The 18,761-nt window shown below is 36.1% G+C and overlaps 1 protein-coding gene and 1 long non-coding RNA gene across 2 annotated transcripts; both read right to left on the bottom strand.

Moving 5' to 3' along the window:
• Nucleotides 1–1,987: 1,987 nt before the first annotated feature.
• zgc:195282 (uncharacterized protein LOC100192223 homolog) lies at nt 1,988–8,042 on the bottom strand. Its single transcript, XM_067405317.1, has 4 exons — nt 6,797–8,042; nt 3,302–3,396; nt 3,063–3,117; nt 1,988–2,978 (listed from the first exon to the last, which is right to left on the bottom strand). The coding sequence occupies exons 1-4, from the start codon at nt 6,837–6,839 to the stop codon at nt 2,932–2,934; spliced, it is 240 nt and encodes a 79-aa protein (XP_067261418.1). The 5' UTR covers nt 6,840–8,042; the 3' UTR covers nt 1,988–2,931.
• Nucleotides 8,043–8,621: 579 nt separating this feature from the next.
• Nucleotides 8,622–18,703, bottom strand: LOC137033159 (uncharacterized). Its single transcript, XR_010896823.1, has 3 exons — nt 18,566–18,703; nt 10,873–10,891; nt 8,622–10,742 (listed from the first exon to the last, which is right to left on the bottom strand). It is a non-coding gene; the product is annotated as an uncharacterized lncRNA (long non-coding RNA).
• Nucleotides 18,704–18,761: the final 58 nt, after the last annotated feature.

Consider the following 18,761-nt stretch of genomic DNA (forward strand, 5'->3'; position numbering starts at 1 on the left):
AAAACGGAAGATCACAGATAACCGAGTATGGTGTCAAATATTGCACCCTGGTTGTAAAATGTTTAATTGCTGCCACACAGTGAAATTCATTTAATTGCTTTAAGACTCACACGCAACGCAACCTGCATTACATAAAAAAAATGCATTAGATTAATCGATAACAAATTAACGTGATCGACGAAATTCGTATCGATCGTCGATTAATCATGCCCATCCGTAATCCCTATTGCTTGTACACTTTTTTCTACCACATCTTTTCCTTCCCTTCGCCTCTCTATTAATGTGCTTGGACACAGAGCTCTGTGAACAGCCAGCCTCTTTTGCAATGACCTTTTGTGTCTTGCCCTCCTTGTGCAAGGTGTCAATGGTCGTCTTTTGGACAACTGTCAAATCAGCAGTCTTCCCCATGATTGTGTAGCCTACAGAACTAGACTGGTGCTGCGTTCCAATTCGCCTACTAATACTACGCCCTAAAAGTATATACTCTTTCTGTGAACAAAAAGTACTTACTTCTGAGTGTGTAGTAAAAGAGTAGACAAGCTTTGGGACATACTAACACGTCACAATCGCGTCAATTCTCTCTGTTGCATCCAGTCACCGTAAACTGCCCTGTCAATCATCTTACATCCTCCACATTTCATTTAGTTAATTTCCTACCGTATCGGAGAGAAATGCAGCACGTTGATCTGCAGTCGCGAGTCTTTCATGTGGAGAACTGTCCTCATATTAATGCATAATGATGCATTTAAAAGTTAATGGCCAATCAGATCTTTATAAAAGTCCACATTGGTATTTGCAGATGAAAAATAACACGGGTAACATTAAATATATATTTTCTATCAGGTTAAACTGATTATTAGTCACTCAAATCTCTCAGCGTCGATCGCGTATATCCGCCATGTTTTGTAGTTTTTAACACTTTTTACTCGTGTTTGTAGTTCTGAACTGAATCCTCGTCCAACGCGCAATGGGTTGTGGGCAATATTAGCCTCTATAGTGTGCACGGATCCACACTTCGAAAATCTACCAGAAATAGTAGATCATCCGGGGACTTTTGGCATACTCTTTTCAACATACTATGCTTTGGGACACACTTATTTTAATCTCACATACTATTTAGGATGGATAGTATGGACATTGGAACGCAGGGTGAGAGACCATTTAAAGGCCTTTGCAGGTGTTTTGAGTTAATTAGTTGATTAGAGTGTGGCACCAGGTGTCTTCAATATTGAACCTTTTCACAATATTCTAATTTTCTGAGATACTGAATTTGGGATTTGGGATCAAAATTAAAAGTAATAAACATTTGAAATATATCAGTCTGTGTGTAATGAATGAATATAATATACAAGTTTCACTGTTTGAATGGAATTAGTGAAATTAGTGAAACTTTTTGATGATATTCTAATGTTTATATATCTTTTTAGAAAATATGCATCTAGTAAATTATCTATTTCAATAGGCAGTTACATTTTGATGTATAAATGTTTAATTATTCAAATCCAATTTTCAGAAAAAAGACAAATCAATAAAAACAATAATTATTATTTAATAAAATCAATGAGTTAACAATACGTTAACAGGCAGCTATATATTATAGATATAATTATACATAATATCATTTTTATTATATTTTTTATAATATATATTTATATAAATTAATATCTAAATAAAAATAAATAAATTAAAATAAATAATGAAAATATTTATTTTAATAAAAATAATTAAAACTAATTAAAAAGACAATGATTACTTATTGTCACACACACACACACATATATATATATATATATATATATATATATATATATATAGATATAGATATAAATTATATAATTTAGATATAATAAAGATATAATCATACATATATATTTTTTTTAATTAATAATTATATATGTATAATTATATTTATATAATTTATACATTTTTATAATATATTTATTTTTATATGAAATAAGAAACTTAAATTGTAGGCAGTTGCATTTTGAGGTATAAATCTTTATTCAAATCCAATTTTCATAAAAAAAAAACGTTCAATAAAAACATAGTTATTAAATTATTAATTTTTTACAGTTTATTTCATGGATTTGAGGATAAGAGACATGAAATTACACTTCTGATTAAATGAGTTGACAGTATGATAGCTGGCAGCTCTGAGTGACACTCCTGTTCAATGAGCTAATGAGAAAAAAGAAAAAAAAAAACAGATAAAATCAAATATGTATTCTTCCTGAACTAACAAAAATGATAAAGCCATCACATATGCGCCATGAGGTTTGGGACGCAAGCTTCTGCTTCTAATTAAAAAGACACAATGATTAATTATTGTCATTTTTCCTTTGTACATTTGCTGGCTCATGAAAAAAAAAAAAAAAAAACCTTTGTTTTATTGTCTCTGATCTGCAAAATCCCAGAAAAAAAGAACAAACAATAATAGAACACACAAAAAAATTACATTGTGTTTCAAGTTAATCAATTAATTAATGGTATACAGAGTGTTGACTTTGTATTTTTAAACCAAAAACGCGTTTATATACGAGATACATGCCAACAATTTTCATAACTAGTTTGTCTGCATCTCCCATTCTAAAGGCCAGGAAATGATGAAACAGGAAAGACACAACTTAATTCTAGAATAATGTTCAATAAAGTGCCATAACTCAGAAAGCATGGCAAGAGATTTCTAGAATAAACATATGAAGTAGTTCAGTTCCCTGAGAGAATGCCAACGTGGATGGCTGTTGGTTTGGTAGGTTCTGGCTATTTTTATGAGTTTATGATGAATGGAAACATAAGGGCGGAGTTATATTTTATTCTGTGGTTAGGAGAGATCAACTTGGCTGTATTTTCCAATGGTTTACTGTGCGTAAAGACACTGTAGATGTGTTGAGATCTAGATGCTGTGTGTTTCTCAAGATTGCAGGATCTCTCTTAAGAAGCAGCTGTGTTAAAGGTCCGAGCAACAGGATTTCGGCTACCTGCACAAAGAAACATAGTACATTATTATTTTTTTTATTATTATTATATTAAAAAATACAATAAATACAGTCATTTGCTCTCACCTCTGGGTCCAAAATCTCTCATGTAGCAGTTAGTGCAGTATGGCTTCTCATCATGCTGCATAGAGATGTAAAAATGACAATCTGGATCTAGTACTCTTTCTGTCAACTTCCACTTTTCTGCATTTTGCATATTATCAGTGTAACAGTTCAATGCATCCATTTTATCATCAGTTTACAGAGCTTGTTATTATTTATGCATAAAAAGACAAATACATATGATAAAGTGGATATATGTATACCTCTGCATGCTGACCAGGTGTTAGCTGTCTTTTACACTTGTGACACTTCAAGCATAATGGGTGATAATCCCGTCCCAATGACCTCTTCTTCTCACCTGCATGAATCAAAGGTCAAAGGTTAAGCAATCAGCCAGGTGAGTTTACTGAAGCTATAGAGTTAGTTTGGTAAGAGTCAAAGGAAGCGGTTTAAAATCGAGGGATAAAAACACCAGTAAAAAAAAATAAATACGGAAAATTCTGTCAAATTAATACATTTATCGTGCCCTATTTAACAGATTTTTTAAAAGTGCAGAATCAGTGTTATTATAGTATTGATTGATATTTTCAATTAGTTTCTATTTTTATATTTACGGAAGAGGATTAGGGCCAAGCAATAATAAAAAAATAAAACCATCTCGAGATTAAAGTTGTTAAATTTCGAGAAAAAACTCGAGATAAAATGTTGAGAATTTACTCATTAAATTACAAGAAAAAAGTTGTTAAATTACGAGAACAAATTCGTTAATTTATGAGAAAAATGTCGTTAAATTTCGAGAAAAAAGTCAAGATAAAACGTTGAGAATAAACTCATTAAATTATGAGAAAAAGGTTGTTAAATTATGAGAACAAATTCGTAATTTAACGAATTTGTTTTCGTAATTTAATGACTTTATTCTCAACATTTTATCTCGACTTTTTTCTCAAAATTTAACAAGTTTTTTCTCGTAATTTAACGAGTTTATTCTCAACATTTTATCTCGACTTTTTTCTTGAAATTTAACACGTTTTTTTCTCGTAATTTAATGACTTTAATATTGAGATGGTTTTATTTTTTATTATTGCTTGGCCCTAATCCTCTTCCGCATATATATTTTTATATTTATTTATATTTTTGGTTTTAGTAATTTTATGTGCTTTCTTGATTTATATTAGTTTTTTAATCTATTAAACTTTATTTTAGTTTTAGTACTTAAACTTTACATTCATCTAATATTAATATTTTCATCTAATATTTATATATTTTTTCAGCCCATTACAGAAAAGGGTTTTTAATAGTTTTAGTTAACAATAAAAACACTGACTTTTTGACATTTTTCATGCCAACATATGAACACAATAATCGTTTCCTTTTTTTAAATCTCTTTTCATAACTGTAAGTCAACATGACATCAAAGTTTATCCTATTTACTTCCTTAATGCATTATTCTGGTCTTACATGGCTCATTGTTGGTGCATGTTGTTCCAAAGAAAAAAAAATGGTTTGTGTTTGTAATTTTGAACCAGATTATTCTTGCTATTCCTCTGAAACGACTAAAAGAAGAAGAATTTGGACTTGTCATTTAGTTTGTAAAGTTTATTTGGAATGGTACAGACTTGCCCCATAGATATCTACTGAAAAGTGCAATATTATAAATTCATCTTTCTTTTTTTACATACCAAAGGATAAATCAAAATTATTCTATGTTGTAAAAAAAATAATTATATTAGTTTTAACCTCACACTCCAATTAATAAGGAGACTGTGAATCTGAACTTGTATTCCACTCATTGAATTCTTCCATCTTGGATCGATTTCACATTCATTTTGGATTGCATTCGCAGTTCTATGTAGATATATTACCCTTTCATTACTCTTTCATGTGGGCCTAGCACGAGCCCTCCTACTAAAACCCTGACCTTAACCATAGGACATGAAACCTCTAGGTTGAACCAGGATCATACTGATACTGAACCTCAGCTACAAACATCTTGCTCAGCTTTTCTCTTCCTGGCAGAATCAACAACAGCCTGCAGTCCACCTCAATAACTGAAGGAGTTTTTTTTCTTCAGTCTAGATGCTGAAAGCTGACTGGCAGCTACAAGATTTTTCTATCCAAATTCTCCTCTTTCTTCAAGTGTCCATAGGTTTCTGCATTGCTATCTGCCAGTTTAAACAATCAAGCCTCTCTTGCTCTGCCCTATTCCACTTCCTGCCACAGGCAGACACTTCCTGTGCTCATGTGACTCATGTCGTGAGACGCTGATGGCGGTTAGGAGACTGCAGACTGATTAACTCTACAAAAATGCATACAGATAAAGGCCTACACCCTCTTAGTTACACAACTAGTTTGTTTCATAGAGTAATGGCAGAACCCATATAGCACAGGTACGTCTCTAAGATGTCTGCTAAAGCGTGCTTAATCTGGAAAACATCTGTTGTGCACAAACATCTGATAAACGTCTAGGAAAAAGCAGTTTTACATAAATCATCAACATCTTAAAGATATTTTCGAAATGTCTATTTAACATCTGACAGGAAACGTTTTAGAGACATATTGCAGATGAGCAAAGACTAAAAAATACATCTTGCCAGAGGTGTAAAGCAGTTACTGTACTATCTTTTTGGCTACTGAATATCAAAGATATTGGCAACTTTAACTCTTTACTTGACTACATTTTTGAGCAAGTAAATCTACTTTTTACTCCACTACATTTGTGATGAGTAATGCAATTACAAATTACATATTGCACTGCATCTAACTTTTTCTGCAGCAGTTTGTTTCTGATATAAAGAAGTGATATCGCCATCTAAGTGCATTGAAGGTACTATATCTTGTGCGTTTTGCCCTTACTCACTCAAACTTGTCAACAAGGCTACTTTACATGAATGTGAGTGCATTAGCAGGTAGTTGCTGATCGCAGTTGTTTGATTTATTAGATGAGGAACTGACTGCAGCTGGTGATGAGGCTCAAACCAACACTTACGGTAGACTTTGACTATTTTATATTGGTTTACTTATGGCCACTTGAGCTTAACTGAGACTTGAGAGTTTGTAGACGGTTGTTGTGTCCACCTTGATTTATTGTAATATTGAGGTGTTCCGTTTTATTTTGATTTTAGAAAATAAATTTGATTTCTCATCTTACAAATCAATTGTTTCTTATTTTCACTGGCGGTCTCTCAGGACTAGAGCATCTCTGAGCCTACATTCAGCATGAGTAAAATACTGTTAAAATCAGATACTTTCAGACTTTTACTCAAGTCATATTGAAATTGTTTACTTGTAACTTGTAGTGGAGTTATTTTCGATGCAAGGTATCTGTACTTTTACTCAAGTATGGTTTTAGGTACTCTTTAGACCTCTGCATCTTGCAGATGTAAGTGCAGACATCAGATAGATGTCTCAGTGATCTATCCTATAAAGCTACTCTGAAATTAGCATTTAGCATGCTCTGCGATGCCCTTTTTACAACCCTCTATTGTTAATATAAAATGTTACCACACCAATAAACATGAGAACACACAACTTGGGCTCAATATAATCAATATAGTATTGAAATACCTCAACAGCAAGTCAAAACGAGCATTTTTAAGTCAAAACAGAACCTGATGTGAAATGTTTGTTAAATGCAGCATCTCGGCGCCTTATATTGATGTTTTTCACTGTTGATAACTACATAATACCTCAATATAATCTTAATCAGTATGTTTTAAGCATATTAAAGATGGATCCCTTCGACCCCAGATGTCACTCACCAAAATAAACAGGTTTCCCACATATAGGACAGAAGCTCACCATGTTTGTAGCCGACCTCTAATAGTTTTATGCACAAGATGTTGAGATGCAGGAAATGCATGTGAGCTTGTCAACTGTGACAGCCTCTCAGGATGTGGCAAGAGGTGCAGTGACAGGAAGCAAGAAATGATTTCAAAAACAAATACGCTCAATTCGAACAGTCGGAAGAAAGAGAGGAGGAAAATGTTGGTCAGAAGTGTGTGTGGGTGCTGTGATATGATGAGTCTGTCATAGCAGGGTTGGACTTAAGTCAGTCTTGCTGTTTTAAAGAGACTTTATTCACACTTCTGCTGTGGTCAGTCGTTGCGGTTTGAAATCAAAGATGATGTCGAGGGCCGTGTGAGGTCATCAGACTTGTCGGAGTCTGTTATGAAATGAAAGCTTGTGGGTTGTTTGCTGGATGCGAGTCAAAGAAACAACACAGAGGGAGATTGAGAGGGACAGAGGGAACGAGAGAGACACAGATGTCAGCCGCTCAGATTTCATGTGTTGTCATGGTCGCCGCTTCTCAACCCCTCGATCTGTCCGCTCGCGCTTTTTCATCCTCTTTCTCTCCATCCGAGAGATGAAAAAGCTCCAGTGTGGGAGAACGATGGGAGTTTAGGAGAAACCCAAAACTGCTGCCGCGCACACAGAGCAATGACATCACCACAAGGAGTTTGATTGGATGAGCACAGAAAGCCGTGAGAAGGAGAATCATTGAAGCCGAGACTGAGAGTGTGTTGAGATATAAAGGATGAATAAGAGTCTGGCTCGAGTTGCAATGCACTATTGCCCTCAGTTTAGCATGATTTATACACATACACACAACTCCTCCACAATGCGTGCACTGGCAGGGAAAACACATAGAATTTATTTGAATAGGACAAGCTTTGTTATGGTTTGAGCAGCTCAATCTGGAATTCATATGATTTCTTCTATATAGCTGATAAGTGGTAAATGCTCACCTGGGTGTTTAGCTGCACCTGATTTGTAGATTTTATAAACTCACATTCTAACTATAATGTTTTTTTGTTGTCTGTAAATATATGCGAGTCCTCACTTTCTTGCTGTTTTAAACAACTACAGCATTTGCATTGTTGGAGTTTTTTTAAAAAGGCAATAAAAGGGCAGCCTTTAGAGGTGCACTCACTATTTTTTCCTCATTAAAAATATTTTTTTAAATCATGTGCATTTACATGGATGAAGACTTCAGTTAAATAAGTAGCCTAATAAAAGCTGTTTTATTCTACTTGGAGCGGCTTGCCTCATTGGAGGCGGCATGTTGACAGATACTTTTGTTTATGGAATAAAGTCATCATGGCTGAAGCATATTTCTAAAATGTCTTAAGCAACTGAAAATATTTGCATTTGCATGATGCTGCATCCATGCTACTAGGCCAATGTTGCTATTTCCCAAAATGTTCACTTTTTTTTTTTTTTTTTTTATCTGTTTATGTTTTTATTTTTGTAAACATACAGTACCTGTCAAAAGTTTGGAAACATTGCAATTTTTTATGTTTTTGAAAAAAGTCTCTTATGCACACAGAGGCTGCATTTATTTAATAAAAATACAGTAAAAACCATTATATTGCAAAATATTATTACAAATTAAAATTGTTTTCTTTTCTTTACTGTATTTTTTAATTAAATAAATGCAGCCTTAAAACATAAAACATAAAAAAAATTGTAATGTTACCATACTTCCAAATGTTTACAAACTTCCAAACTACTGTACAATACCGTTCAAAAGTATAGGGTCAGATTTTGTTTTTCAGAAGAAATTGAAGGTGATAGAGAGGATTTTTTCGTCGACTGAGAAACCAGACTGTTAGAGTTTTTGAAATGAGCGCATGCGTAAGAACAACCCCCCTCCTTCGAAGGAACGCCTCCCAAAACTCGTAAACACCATGAGTGTTTACCACCGGCATTCGCTGTGTTGTGTTAGTGGATTCATTATGTCGGACTCACCGCAGGTAACTCATAATCTGCATCGCATGCGGCGCCTGTGGAGTGTGGAAAGTTACTGGAGCGCGCAGCCGCGCTCGTCTCTCACAAGGAACGTCATGGCAGTGATTGACAAGCCAGAGGGCCAATCGTTTATGCGATGATCGCGTAAACGATTGGCTGATATTTTTAAGGCCCTACCTCGTGCACAGATGATGTATATTAATATTATTCCTTTCAGTGCACCTAATAAATAGTCTTTTATCAGTTTGTAAAGACAGTTTCAAGTAATATTGCAAAAATGTATAAAACAAAACATCCTCTTTAGCACCTTTAATACTTTTATTCAGCAAGAATGCATTAAACTGAAGAAGTGCGACAGTAAAAATTACAAAGCATTGTACTGTTACAAAAAAACTGAAACCTGAAAAATATGCATCATTGTTTCCATAAGATATTAAGCAGCACAGCTGTTTTGAACATTGATGATAATAAGAAATGTTTCTTGAGCACCAAATCAGCATATTAGATTGATTTCTGAAGGATCATGTGACACTGAAGACCGGAGTAATGATGCTGAAAATTCAGCTTTGCCATTACAAGAATAAATTACATTTTAAAATATATTAAAACAGAAAACAGTTGCTTTAAGTTGTAATAATATTTCACAATATGACTGTTTTTACTGTATTTCTGATCCAACAAATGGGACAAAAGAAACTTTTTTCAAAATCTTAAAATTGTACTGCCCCAAACTGTTGAATGGTAGTTTATTCCATATTAATAACATGACACGTACCATAGAGGGTTAAAGGTACAATTTGTTATAATTTTTTCCGCTAGAGGTCGCTAGAAGCCTATTCAAAACAAAGGCGTAGTTTGATGACGCTAAGTTTTAGAGCGGAAACTTGGGACATGTGGTCTCTACCTCAACAGACGGTGCAAAAGAATAGGGATTGGAGTCTGGAAGAACTCATGTTCGTGGATGCGATTATTAATGTTACTGTAGTATGAAGCAGAGCAGGACTGAGTGTTGCGGGAGCTGAACGAGGAGCTGGAGCGATTGATCAACACACGCCTCACGAGCAGCGGGACTTTTATTATGACACAGTCGCCGGCGCCGCTTCCGCTTTTCCGGTCATGAGTTTACGGGAGCTGTCCTTGTCGACAGAACAAGCGGCAGATGGTAAACAGTAATTATGTTCCATAAATAAGTAACACAATCCACCATAAAACATGCAAGAAGTAAATAAGGAACTGCTTGAAGCAAGCTAGTGGTTTGCTGGACGCTAGACTCTACTTCCGCATTTGTCCACGGCACTGTTGTCATGTGGTTTCTACGTCAGTAAAGGCGGTAACAAAGGTAACTGCGTCATTGACAGGCGACTGCACTGCCCCGTGTCACTGTTTAGAATGGGAATTTTCTCATGATTTACAAGTAGTTGAAAACATTAGCGATATTGTTAGTAATCAGCTGGACAAAATATATAACACTAGCCTAGTGGTTTTTGGATATTTTACTGCAAAAATTTTACATATTGTACCTTTAAATAGTGGATTTCTGTTGGGCAGGTAAGCATCAGGCATGAGTTTCTTCTCAGCGTTTGGTCCAATGGTTACTCTACAGTTTTGTGTATGCTGAACCAACTTCATTCAGTGAGGGATAAAAAAGCATTTCCCATCAAGCCTAACTGGGAACTTCACCAAACAGCAGAGTCAGAGCCCTGTCCACATGAGCGCTTGTTCACACAGACCGCACACACACACACACACACACACACACACACACACACACACACACACACACACACACACACACACACACACACACACACACACACACAAGCACTACCGTCTACTGCCAAACTACACAGAGAAGAGCAAAACAGGGTTAGAGGAAGGGAGGGCTTCTCTTTCTGTCCTTTTTCATGCTGGTTTGGTTTGGCTCTGAAAAACCAGCCTAAATCCTCTTCTTTCTGGCTGAGAAATGGAGGAGAGGGGATAGAATAAGAGTGGGGAGAGTGGGGTAAGCTGTGTCACCCTCTTAATCAAGCAAACTGTACACAATTTTTGCCATGTGATTGTGAATACATATTTAGAAAGTACTCACCATTTACAGCTGCCGGTGTCTGGGAGATGAACACAAGAAAAGTGACAATCATTTTTTATTCAGAACTGTTGTTTGCATTTCAAAGTATATTTTCCACAGTGCACATAAAATTAATTTGAGGTCAAAGCAAATTTATTCAGGTCTGAAAATATACATTATACATGTTGGTGAATTGCCAATGAAGATGTAAATTATTTTGCTAAAGATTAGCCATGAATTATTAAATGAAGCATCCTGAATGGTAGCTGTGGGATAAAGTGAGTCAGATGCTTTGGGGTAAGTTGTGTCAGTGTCTAATGAAAGCTTTCTTTCAAATGTAGGAAAAATGACTTCAAAATGTTGAAAACAGTTTGACTATACATTCAAATATTCTGAATAATAAACCTTTTTTTGTATTAGACCTGGTTGGTTTATGAAAATGGTAATATATCAAAATAAGATGTTGGGAGTGTACATTAGTACAGGGGTTTCCAAACTTTTTTCATACTTGGACCTAAAGAGCTAAAATTAAGCTCTCTAGGTGAAGATGTGTATTAATTAACTGCATTACCATAATGCTTAAAGTAGCTATAAAAATTAGGATGAACATGAACAAAAACTTTATATATTTTTGCTTTCTTTCAGTGCAAGTTAGAGCAGCCTAATGGTTACACTGAAGTAATGATGTATAGAGCACTGCAGTAATAACATATTTTTGTAGGGCAACCCAGACGTTAGCATCACCCTGGTTCCCTCAACAAAAACCCAACAGGATTTTTCCACTGGCTTTTGGATTATTGCAGAAAATAAGCTCCGACCAACAAAAGTTTATAATTCTTACAAGTTTTTTTCATCATGTTAAATGAACAACTTTTATGAACTTAGAAGCCTAAATACAATCGACAGAAATAAAAAGCTAAACGTAGTCTATAAACAAACTATACCACGGTCAGTTTACTTCAACATCATCACCATCTTTAACCATCTTGACAATGTTTATTTAATATATAGTTCCCCTGAAAGTTTGAGTATAAAAGTGGACTAGTGAGTTTTCCCATTCAGAGTCATGACGTTTAAAGGCCTGTACACACCGGGGCAAATATCGCACGCGTTAATCACCAGCGTTTTTCAAGAGACATTCTTTGTGTTCATACCCAAGCGTTTTTCACTGCCGATGCGCAGAGTGAACATGCAAATTCACTCCCTGACAGTATATGGCGCTTCTGCTTAACTGTAGTGCAAATAAACATATTTATAATATTAATAAAATGGCATATATGGCATATGACCTATGAGAGATGGTAGTCAGAAAAGGTACTGCAAATAAGTCACAATGACAGTAGTGCAAATAAACATATTTATGAAACGGACATTCTCAACTATATTTCTTGAATGTAAAAGAAAAAAAAAAAAAACAGTAAAAATACAGAAATAATACACATCTATTGATGTGGCCAAGAACTGGCAGAGCACCCATAGCATGCATCTCATTCAGCTCCCTAGTTCACTAGTCAGGGCACTGATCAGGGAGTCGGCCACATTCATTTACACGGTATACTGATACGACCTAGGAAGCTAGAGAGCTGTTTGAGATGCAGGGATAGTTTGTAGGGGTCTTCCTTGTCGTCATCTTGGTATCACTGTGTGCTAGGCAAGCCCGTTTTGTGCTTGAGCGCCAACAAGTCGTGTTTTACTGTAACTTCAGCAGCTCCAGGCACATGAAAAAAAACACCACTCTCATTGGTCTGTCAGTTTTTAACGGTGCGTCAAACCAAAAAAACAAACCTGTGGCGTTTTTTTTAAAAATGAATGCGTTTTAGTCTGTTTAGTCATGAGGCGTTAAATGTCGGCGATAATCAAGCGCTATATTCATCCCGGTGTGTACAGGCCTTAAGGTTCCCGATGTAACAGACGTAGGCTAAGGCTAATAAGAGCTATGCATGTAAACCTGACTGACGCTAGAGACTAAGGTGTCCCCTGAATGTGTCTGTGACGTTTCAGCTCAAAATACCCCATAGATTTCTTTTTAATTCATTTTTTTTAACTGCCTATTTTGGGGCATCATTAACTATGCACTGCCCCTTTAAATCGCACGCTCCCTGCCCCCCCGAGCTCTCGACTATAATACAGTGTATTTACAAAGTTCACACAACAATATAACCCTCAAATGGATCTTTACAAGATGTTCATCATGCATACTGCATGCATTCTGAATGAGTTTGATAGTGCTCCGTGGCTAAAGCTAACATTACATACTGTTGGAGAGATTTATAAAGAATGAAGTTTATGAATTATACAGACTGCAAGGGTTTAATAATGAAAATAGCGACGGCTCTCTTGTCTCTGTGAATACAGTAAGAAATGATGGTAACTTTAACCACATTTAACAGTCCATTAGCAACATGCTAACAATTTACAAATATCACTAAAAATATCATGATATCATGGATCATGTCAGTTATTATCGCTCCATCTGCCATTTTTCGCTATTGTTCTTGCTTGCTTACCTAGTCTGTTGATTCAGCTGTGCACAGATCCAGACGTTACTGGCTGCCCTTGTGTAATGCCTTGAACATGAGCTGGCATATGCAAATATTTGGGGCATACATATTAATGATCCCAACTGTTACGTAACATTTGCCTGTTTTTCGGAGGTCTTTTAAAGAAATGAGATTTACATAAGGAGGAGGAAACAATGGAATTTGAAACTCAGTGTATGTCTTTTCCATGTACTGAACTCTTGTTAATCAACTATGCCGAGGTAAATTCAATTTTTGATTCTAGGGCACCTTTAAACAATCCTGAATGGGGAAGGTGAATTTATTTTGTCATACATTAAAATAAGAAAATATCTTGAGATTGTGTTAAACACAGACCTTACTTCAGGCATTTAACCAACATCCTATTCAAATAAACTCATTGACTCCAAGACGATGGAACCAGAAGTGCTAAAATGTTAACTCATTTCTGGGTTTTAACCTCCAAATATACATCTTCCCTACAGCACTCTTTTAAGATGGAACTTGTACAGTTGATTATAGCCGCTCTAACTGATTTGGTGAATTCATTCATTGAAGAATTCGCCAGACTGATTAAACATGCCAACTCCTGAGTTTTTGAGTCTCTTTAAAAGTTTCATTAAAAGGAAACAACTCATAAGAGTTTCTTGTTAGCAAATTGATTCGTGATTATCTAGGTTTGGCATTAGTAACATGTCATAAAACATGTTTATGTGAACAGTATGTGGCACGTTAACATACAGAGCCACAGGCCTGAGACAAGCTGGCATGTGTGTGATGTATATATGATTGTGTGTGTGTTAGGTTTTGGCATGACATCCATGGGCCATGTGACTTGAAAGCAGACAGCGTATCTACGCCTGACCCGCTATAGAAAACTTGGCAAAAACACTCAACCTCTGATGTTAACATGGAAGACGCAACACGGAATGCCTAGACCAGAATCCCACTATTTCAACTCCAAAAAACATCACAGCGATCCCGAATCAGTAAACTCATCTGTCCCAGCCAAATGGTGGTGTCTAACTATTCAAAGACAGCTTAAGACGTCCCAGCTGCCTACCAGAATGCACCGTTTTGAAGAACTTTTAGGTTTAGTAGACATGTTTTTATGTTTACAGGCCCGCAGAGGTGATTAAACCCAGGTCTTCCACTAATTAACGCCGAACTACCAACACCCAAGTCGACGCGTCTTAATCAAAACCGGCTTTCAGCTTACAGTGTGAAAATGTGGTAGTTTATAATTGCATTCAGAAAAGAGAGCGAGTCAGCCAGCAGAACGAAAGACTCTTAAATGTGTTGATTCTTGCCTTTGCATTCTTGGCATTTCTCTTCAACCTTTTTCTGTCTTATAGTTTTTTCCTCTCGGTTCTCATGCGAAGCGGCCAATGCCAATTCCCTCAGATTTGGTTTGGCTTAAACACAAGGAGACCGGGCGCTCTCCTCCCTTCTCCCTCTCTCATTTCCTGTTTTTTTCCCCCTTCTTTCTCTCGCTCATTCTCACCCAGTCTGCTCTCTTCCTCTCTCTCGGTCTTGCGCGCTCTCTCTTTTTTGAGACTAGTCACACTGGTTTTCGAGGGTTCCAGTAATTCCTTTGTCCTTTAAATAAATAATGCAAAGCACAGCTTCATCTGGCTTATGTACGTATATGCATTTCACTACATTACAAAGATCTCTTGATGAATAAAATCTGCCTGGTCAAAGAGTGCTGAGAATGGGCACTGGATAAAAAAAAAACAATGTAACAATTGAAAACATAAAACTACTGTAAAATATTCATTAAGTATTAATAAAAGAGTTATATTCTTAAAAGCAAGTTTTTCCACTAGTTTTTTTTTTTTGTTTAATATTGAAACAGATCAGAATCTGGGTGCATGTTCATTTTTAATTTGAGCGTATCAGCATTTTAAATCATCTGCCCTGCCTGATTTTTAATTATCCCGGAATATTAGTGAGGAAATATACGCTATCCCCCCCTCGCCATCTCACCCTTTGTTTCTCCTCTCTCTCCTCATACAGCTGGTGTATGCTGGGTGCCCCTCCCCCACCATTTGAACAAACCAATAAGAGGACATATCAGCCGAGCCCCCCCTTACACACACTCTCACACACCTCCCTACCCCCATCCTCTCTCTCCCCATCCCCCTATCCCTCTCTCTATCACTCCCCCATATTTCCTTTCAAAGCAGCCCCTCTTGCTGCCATCTCTCGCCCAATCTTTAAATTATCACTACAGAACACGCCTTCTATAAGTGTAGTATCTATCCTATGCGTTTCAGTGTTACCAGAAAAGATCTTACTTTGGGCTCGGAGCTTTACACATAAAGAGATAACAGGACACGAATAAACAGTATATCGTAAACGCATTCTGGGAAGCATATGACGTGCATGTGACTTTCAAAAGAAAGTGAGATAAAAACAGTGTGTCAAGGTGGGATTATAAAATGGGACTGCACACCCACACATCACAGCTCCTATGTGACTCACTGAAGACTTCTTGAAGAAAACTGCAGATCTGTTAATTCACTAAACATTTTATTTAACCCAGAACACATTATTTCTGGGTTAAATCAGTTAAATGGAAAAAAAAAGAGAAAGAAAGAGCAAGATTAAAAACCAGCCCCCCTTTATAGGCTACTATCTCAGGACATAAATTAGCCTGCTACTACATGTTCACATATAAATTTGATACTTCAGACTAAAATACATTAATCCAAGACTGAGGGAAGTGAATCTAGAATCATGTCACTTAAAAGTAAACAACATATTTTTGTCAGTTTCATTAAATCTTTGTTTTGCCTTGGTCGACTTCCATCGATGTCCACACTATTGCTACTGGCCAAAAAGAGGCGTGATCAGGTTTAAATGTCCAACAAGCCCTAGAGAATGGCCCATGTTAACAACTACAGACGAAGCAAATCAAACGTTTGCATAAATCGAAAAAGTACGGGGGATATTTAAGTAAATGACGGCAGTTTATACGTGTTGTCAAGATAAATTGGAGAAGCATCTAACATTTGTAAATTATTCACGCGTTTCCCCTTCAGCGGCGCATCTCTCTAGTTTGCATTCCCTTCAGTGCTCCAACTAGACCAGAGCAATAGAAACACGATCGATTTCATAGGCACCACATATTTAAAGGGTTAGTTCAACCAAAAATTAAAATAATGTCATTTATTACTCACCCTCATGTCGTTTTACACCCGTAAGACCATTCATTTTTGGAACACAAATTAAGATATTGTTGATGAAATCCGATGAGGCCTTTCAAACTCTCATGATCCATAAAAGTACTAAAAACATATTTGAAACAGTTCATGTGAGTTCAGTGGTTCTACCTTAATATTATAAAGCGACAAGAATACTTTTTGTGAGCCAAAAAAATAAAATAAATAAATAACGACTTTATTCAACAATATAGACCCCTTAATCGCCTATGTCACTGTGACGTCACCGCTCTAGCTGGAGGCAAAACATAAATAAGAACTAATAGCAGGCGCGCTAAAAGTTTGAGGTTTTGGCTTTAAAATATCGTCTTCTTGTGTTTTTGGCTGCCAGAATAGAAGGAACAGGACTTTTGGTTCAAAACTAAAGTTTTACCAGATCCCGGCAGACATTCCTTCACAGAAATCAAAAAGATAATTGTGGTTGAATGCAATACGACATACAGACTGGACGGAGACGATCATAAATAATACTCGTGTTTGCAGTGCACACTTCATATCAGGTAAAATAATCGATGCATATGTAATGGTGTGTTGGTTTTATCAAATCAGCAAGTTCCTGTATAGGTGAAAAGTCGCCAACTTTCAGTGCAGTAGCTAGCTTAAATGTTAAACAAACATACAGTGATAGATGTGTGTGCCATCCTTTGAATGGTCTCTTAAAATAATCCACATTGCTAGCCATAATCATAGTTAGCCCAGCATTAGGTTACATTACACAGTAAGCCTTGACAAAATGCCCCGAACCACCCGAAAGTAATTCATATGTTGTCTAGGAAATATCCAAAACTTAAGTTAATTTACAAAAATAGCTGTCATGGTCCCACAGAGTCAGTGACTGAACATATTCGGACAGTTCTGAACCTTCTTCTGCATCCATGTTTAATAAATCCCTCCTAAAACATGCTAGCTTATGCTTGTCAACATTGAGTCCAGCGTCTCTTTTTGCCTCCAGCTAAGCCCCGCCCACCAGGAAACGTTGCAATGTTTACAAACTTTTAAGGGGTCTATAGTGATGGGCCGATTTCAAAACACTGCTTCATGAAGCTTCTGAGTTTTATGAATCTTTTGTTTCGAATCAGTGATTCGGATCTCCTATCAAACGGCTAAACTGCTGAAATCACGTGACTTTCCGATTCACTGATTCGATTCATAAAGCTCTGAAGCAGTGTTTTGAAATCGGCCCATAAAGATAGTTGAAAAGTCATTATTTAGTTTTTTTGGTGAACAAAAAGTATTCTTGTCACTTTATTATATTAAGATAGAACCACTGAACTGATTTAAATATGTTTTTAGTACTTTATTGGACCTTGAGAGTTTGAATGGCTTTGCTCTCAAGAGAGGTCTCACTGATCCTTCGGATTTCATCAACAATATCTTAATTTGTGTTCAGAAGATGAACGAAGGTGTGGAACGACATGAGGATGAGTAATTAATGACATTATTTTCATTTTTGAGTGAATTGACCCTTTAATAATAATAATTATTATTAATAATAATATTAAAATCAGTGTATTATTTCAGAACTTTATTTCCATTTTAACTTTATGCCATTAATAATGAGTATTTAGGCATTAGTAATCAGTTTACCTCATTAGAAACCACTATTATTGGTTTCAAATAAAATATTGTGACGACAGTTCTCCTTAAACACTTTAAGGATAGCCTAAATAAGTAATATATTTCTAAACTACTTTAATTTGCATATGGGAATATATCATCCAAGTCTTAAGAGACACATTGCTAAAATATGTTAGCTCCAATGATCCATAAATAGCGCTGAAGGCTGCTCGTCTGCCGAAACATCGGATATAATAATACTTAGCCTAAGTTAGCCTAGTGTGCAGTTATACTCTGTCCTTATAAAAAAAAGCTCTAATAATCCATCCACACACACGTTTTAAGTTTTGTCATAGAAACGCGTGTTTATAAGCTTTGTTACAAGTTCTGTAGAAATGGCAGATCACTTACCATTCGACATTTTCATTGTTTTCAGAAGGGTTTCATTCAGTAGGTATGGAAGTTTGTCTCTGATTTCAGTTGAAAATGGTGGATTGTTAAATAGGCCTCAATTGTGAAAGATTTGGGTTTGAGAGCAGTAAGTTAAGTGCTTGTTTCCACTTCATTTTGTGCGTGGACTCTTCACAGTCGCTCGGCGCTCGGCTTC

Source organism: Chanodichthys erythropterus, chromosome 12 (genome assembly GCF_024489055.1).
Source record: "Chanodichthys erythropterus isolate Z2021 chromosome 12, ASM2448905v1, whole genome shotgun sequence".
Lineage (NCBI taxonomy): Eukaryota > Metazoa > Chordata > Actinopteri > Cypriniformes > Xenocyprididae > Chanodichthys > Chanodichthys erythropterus.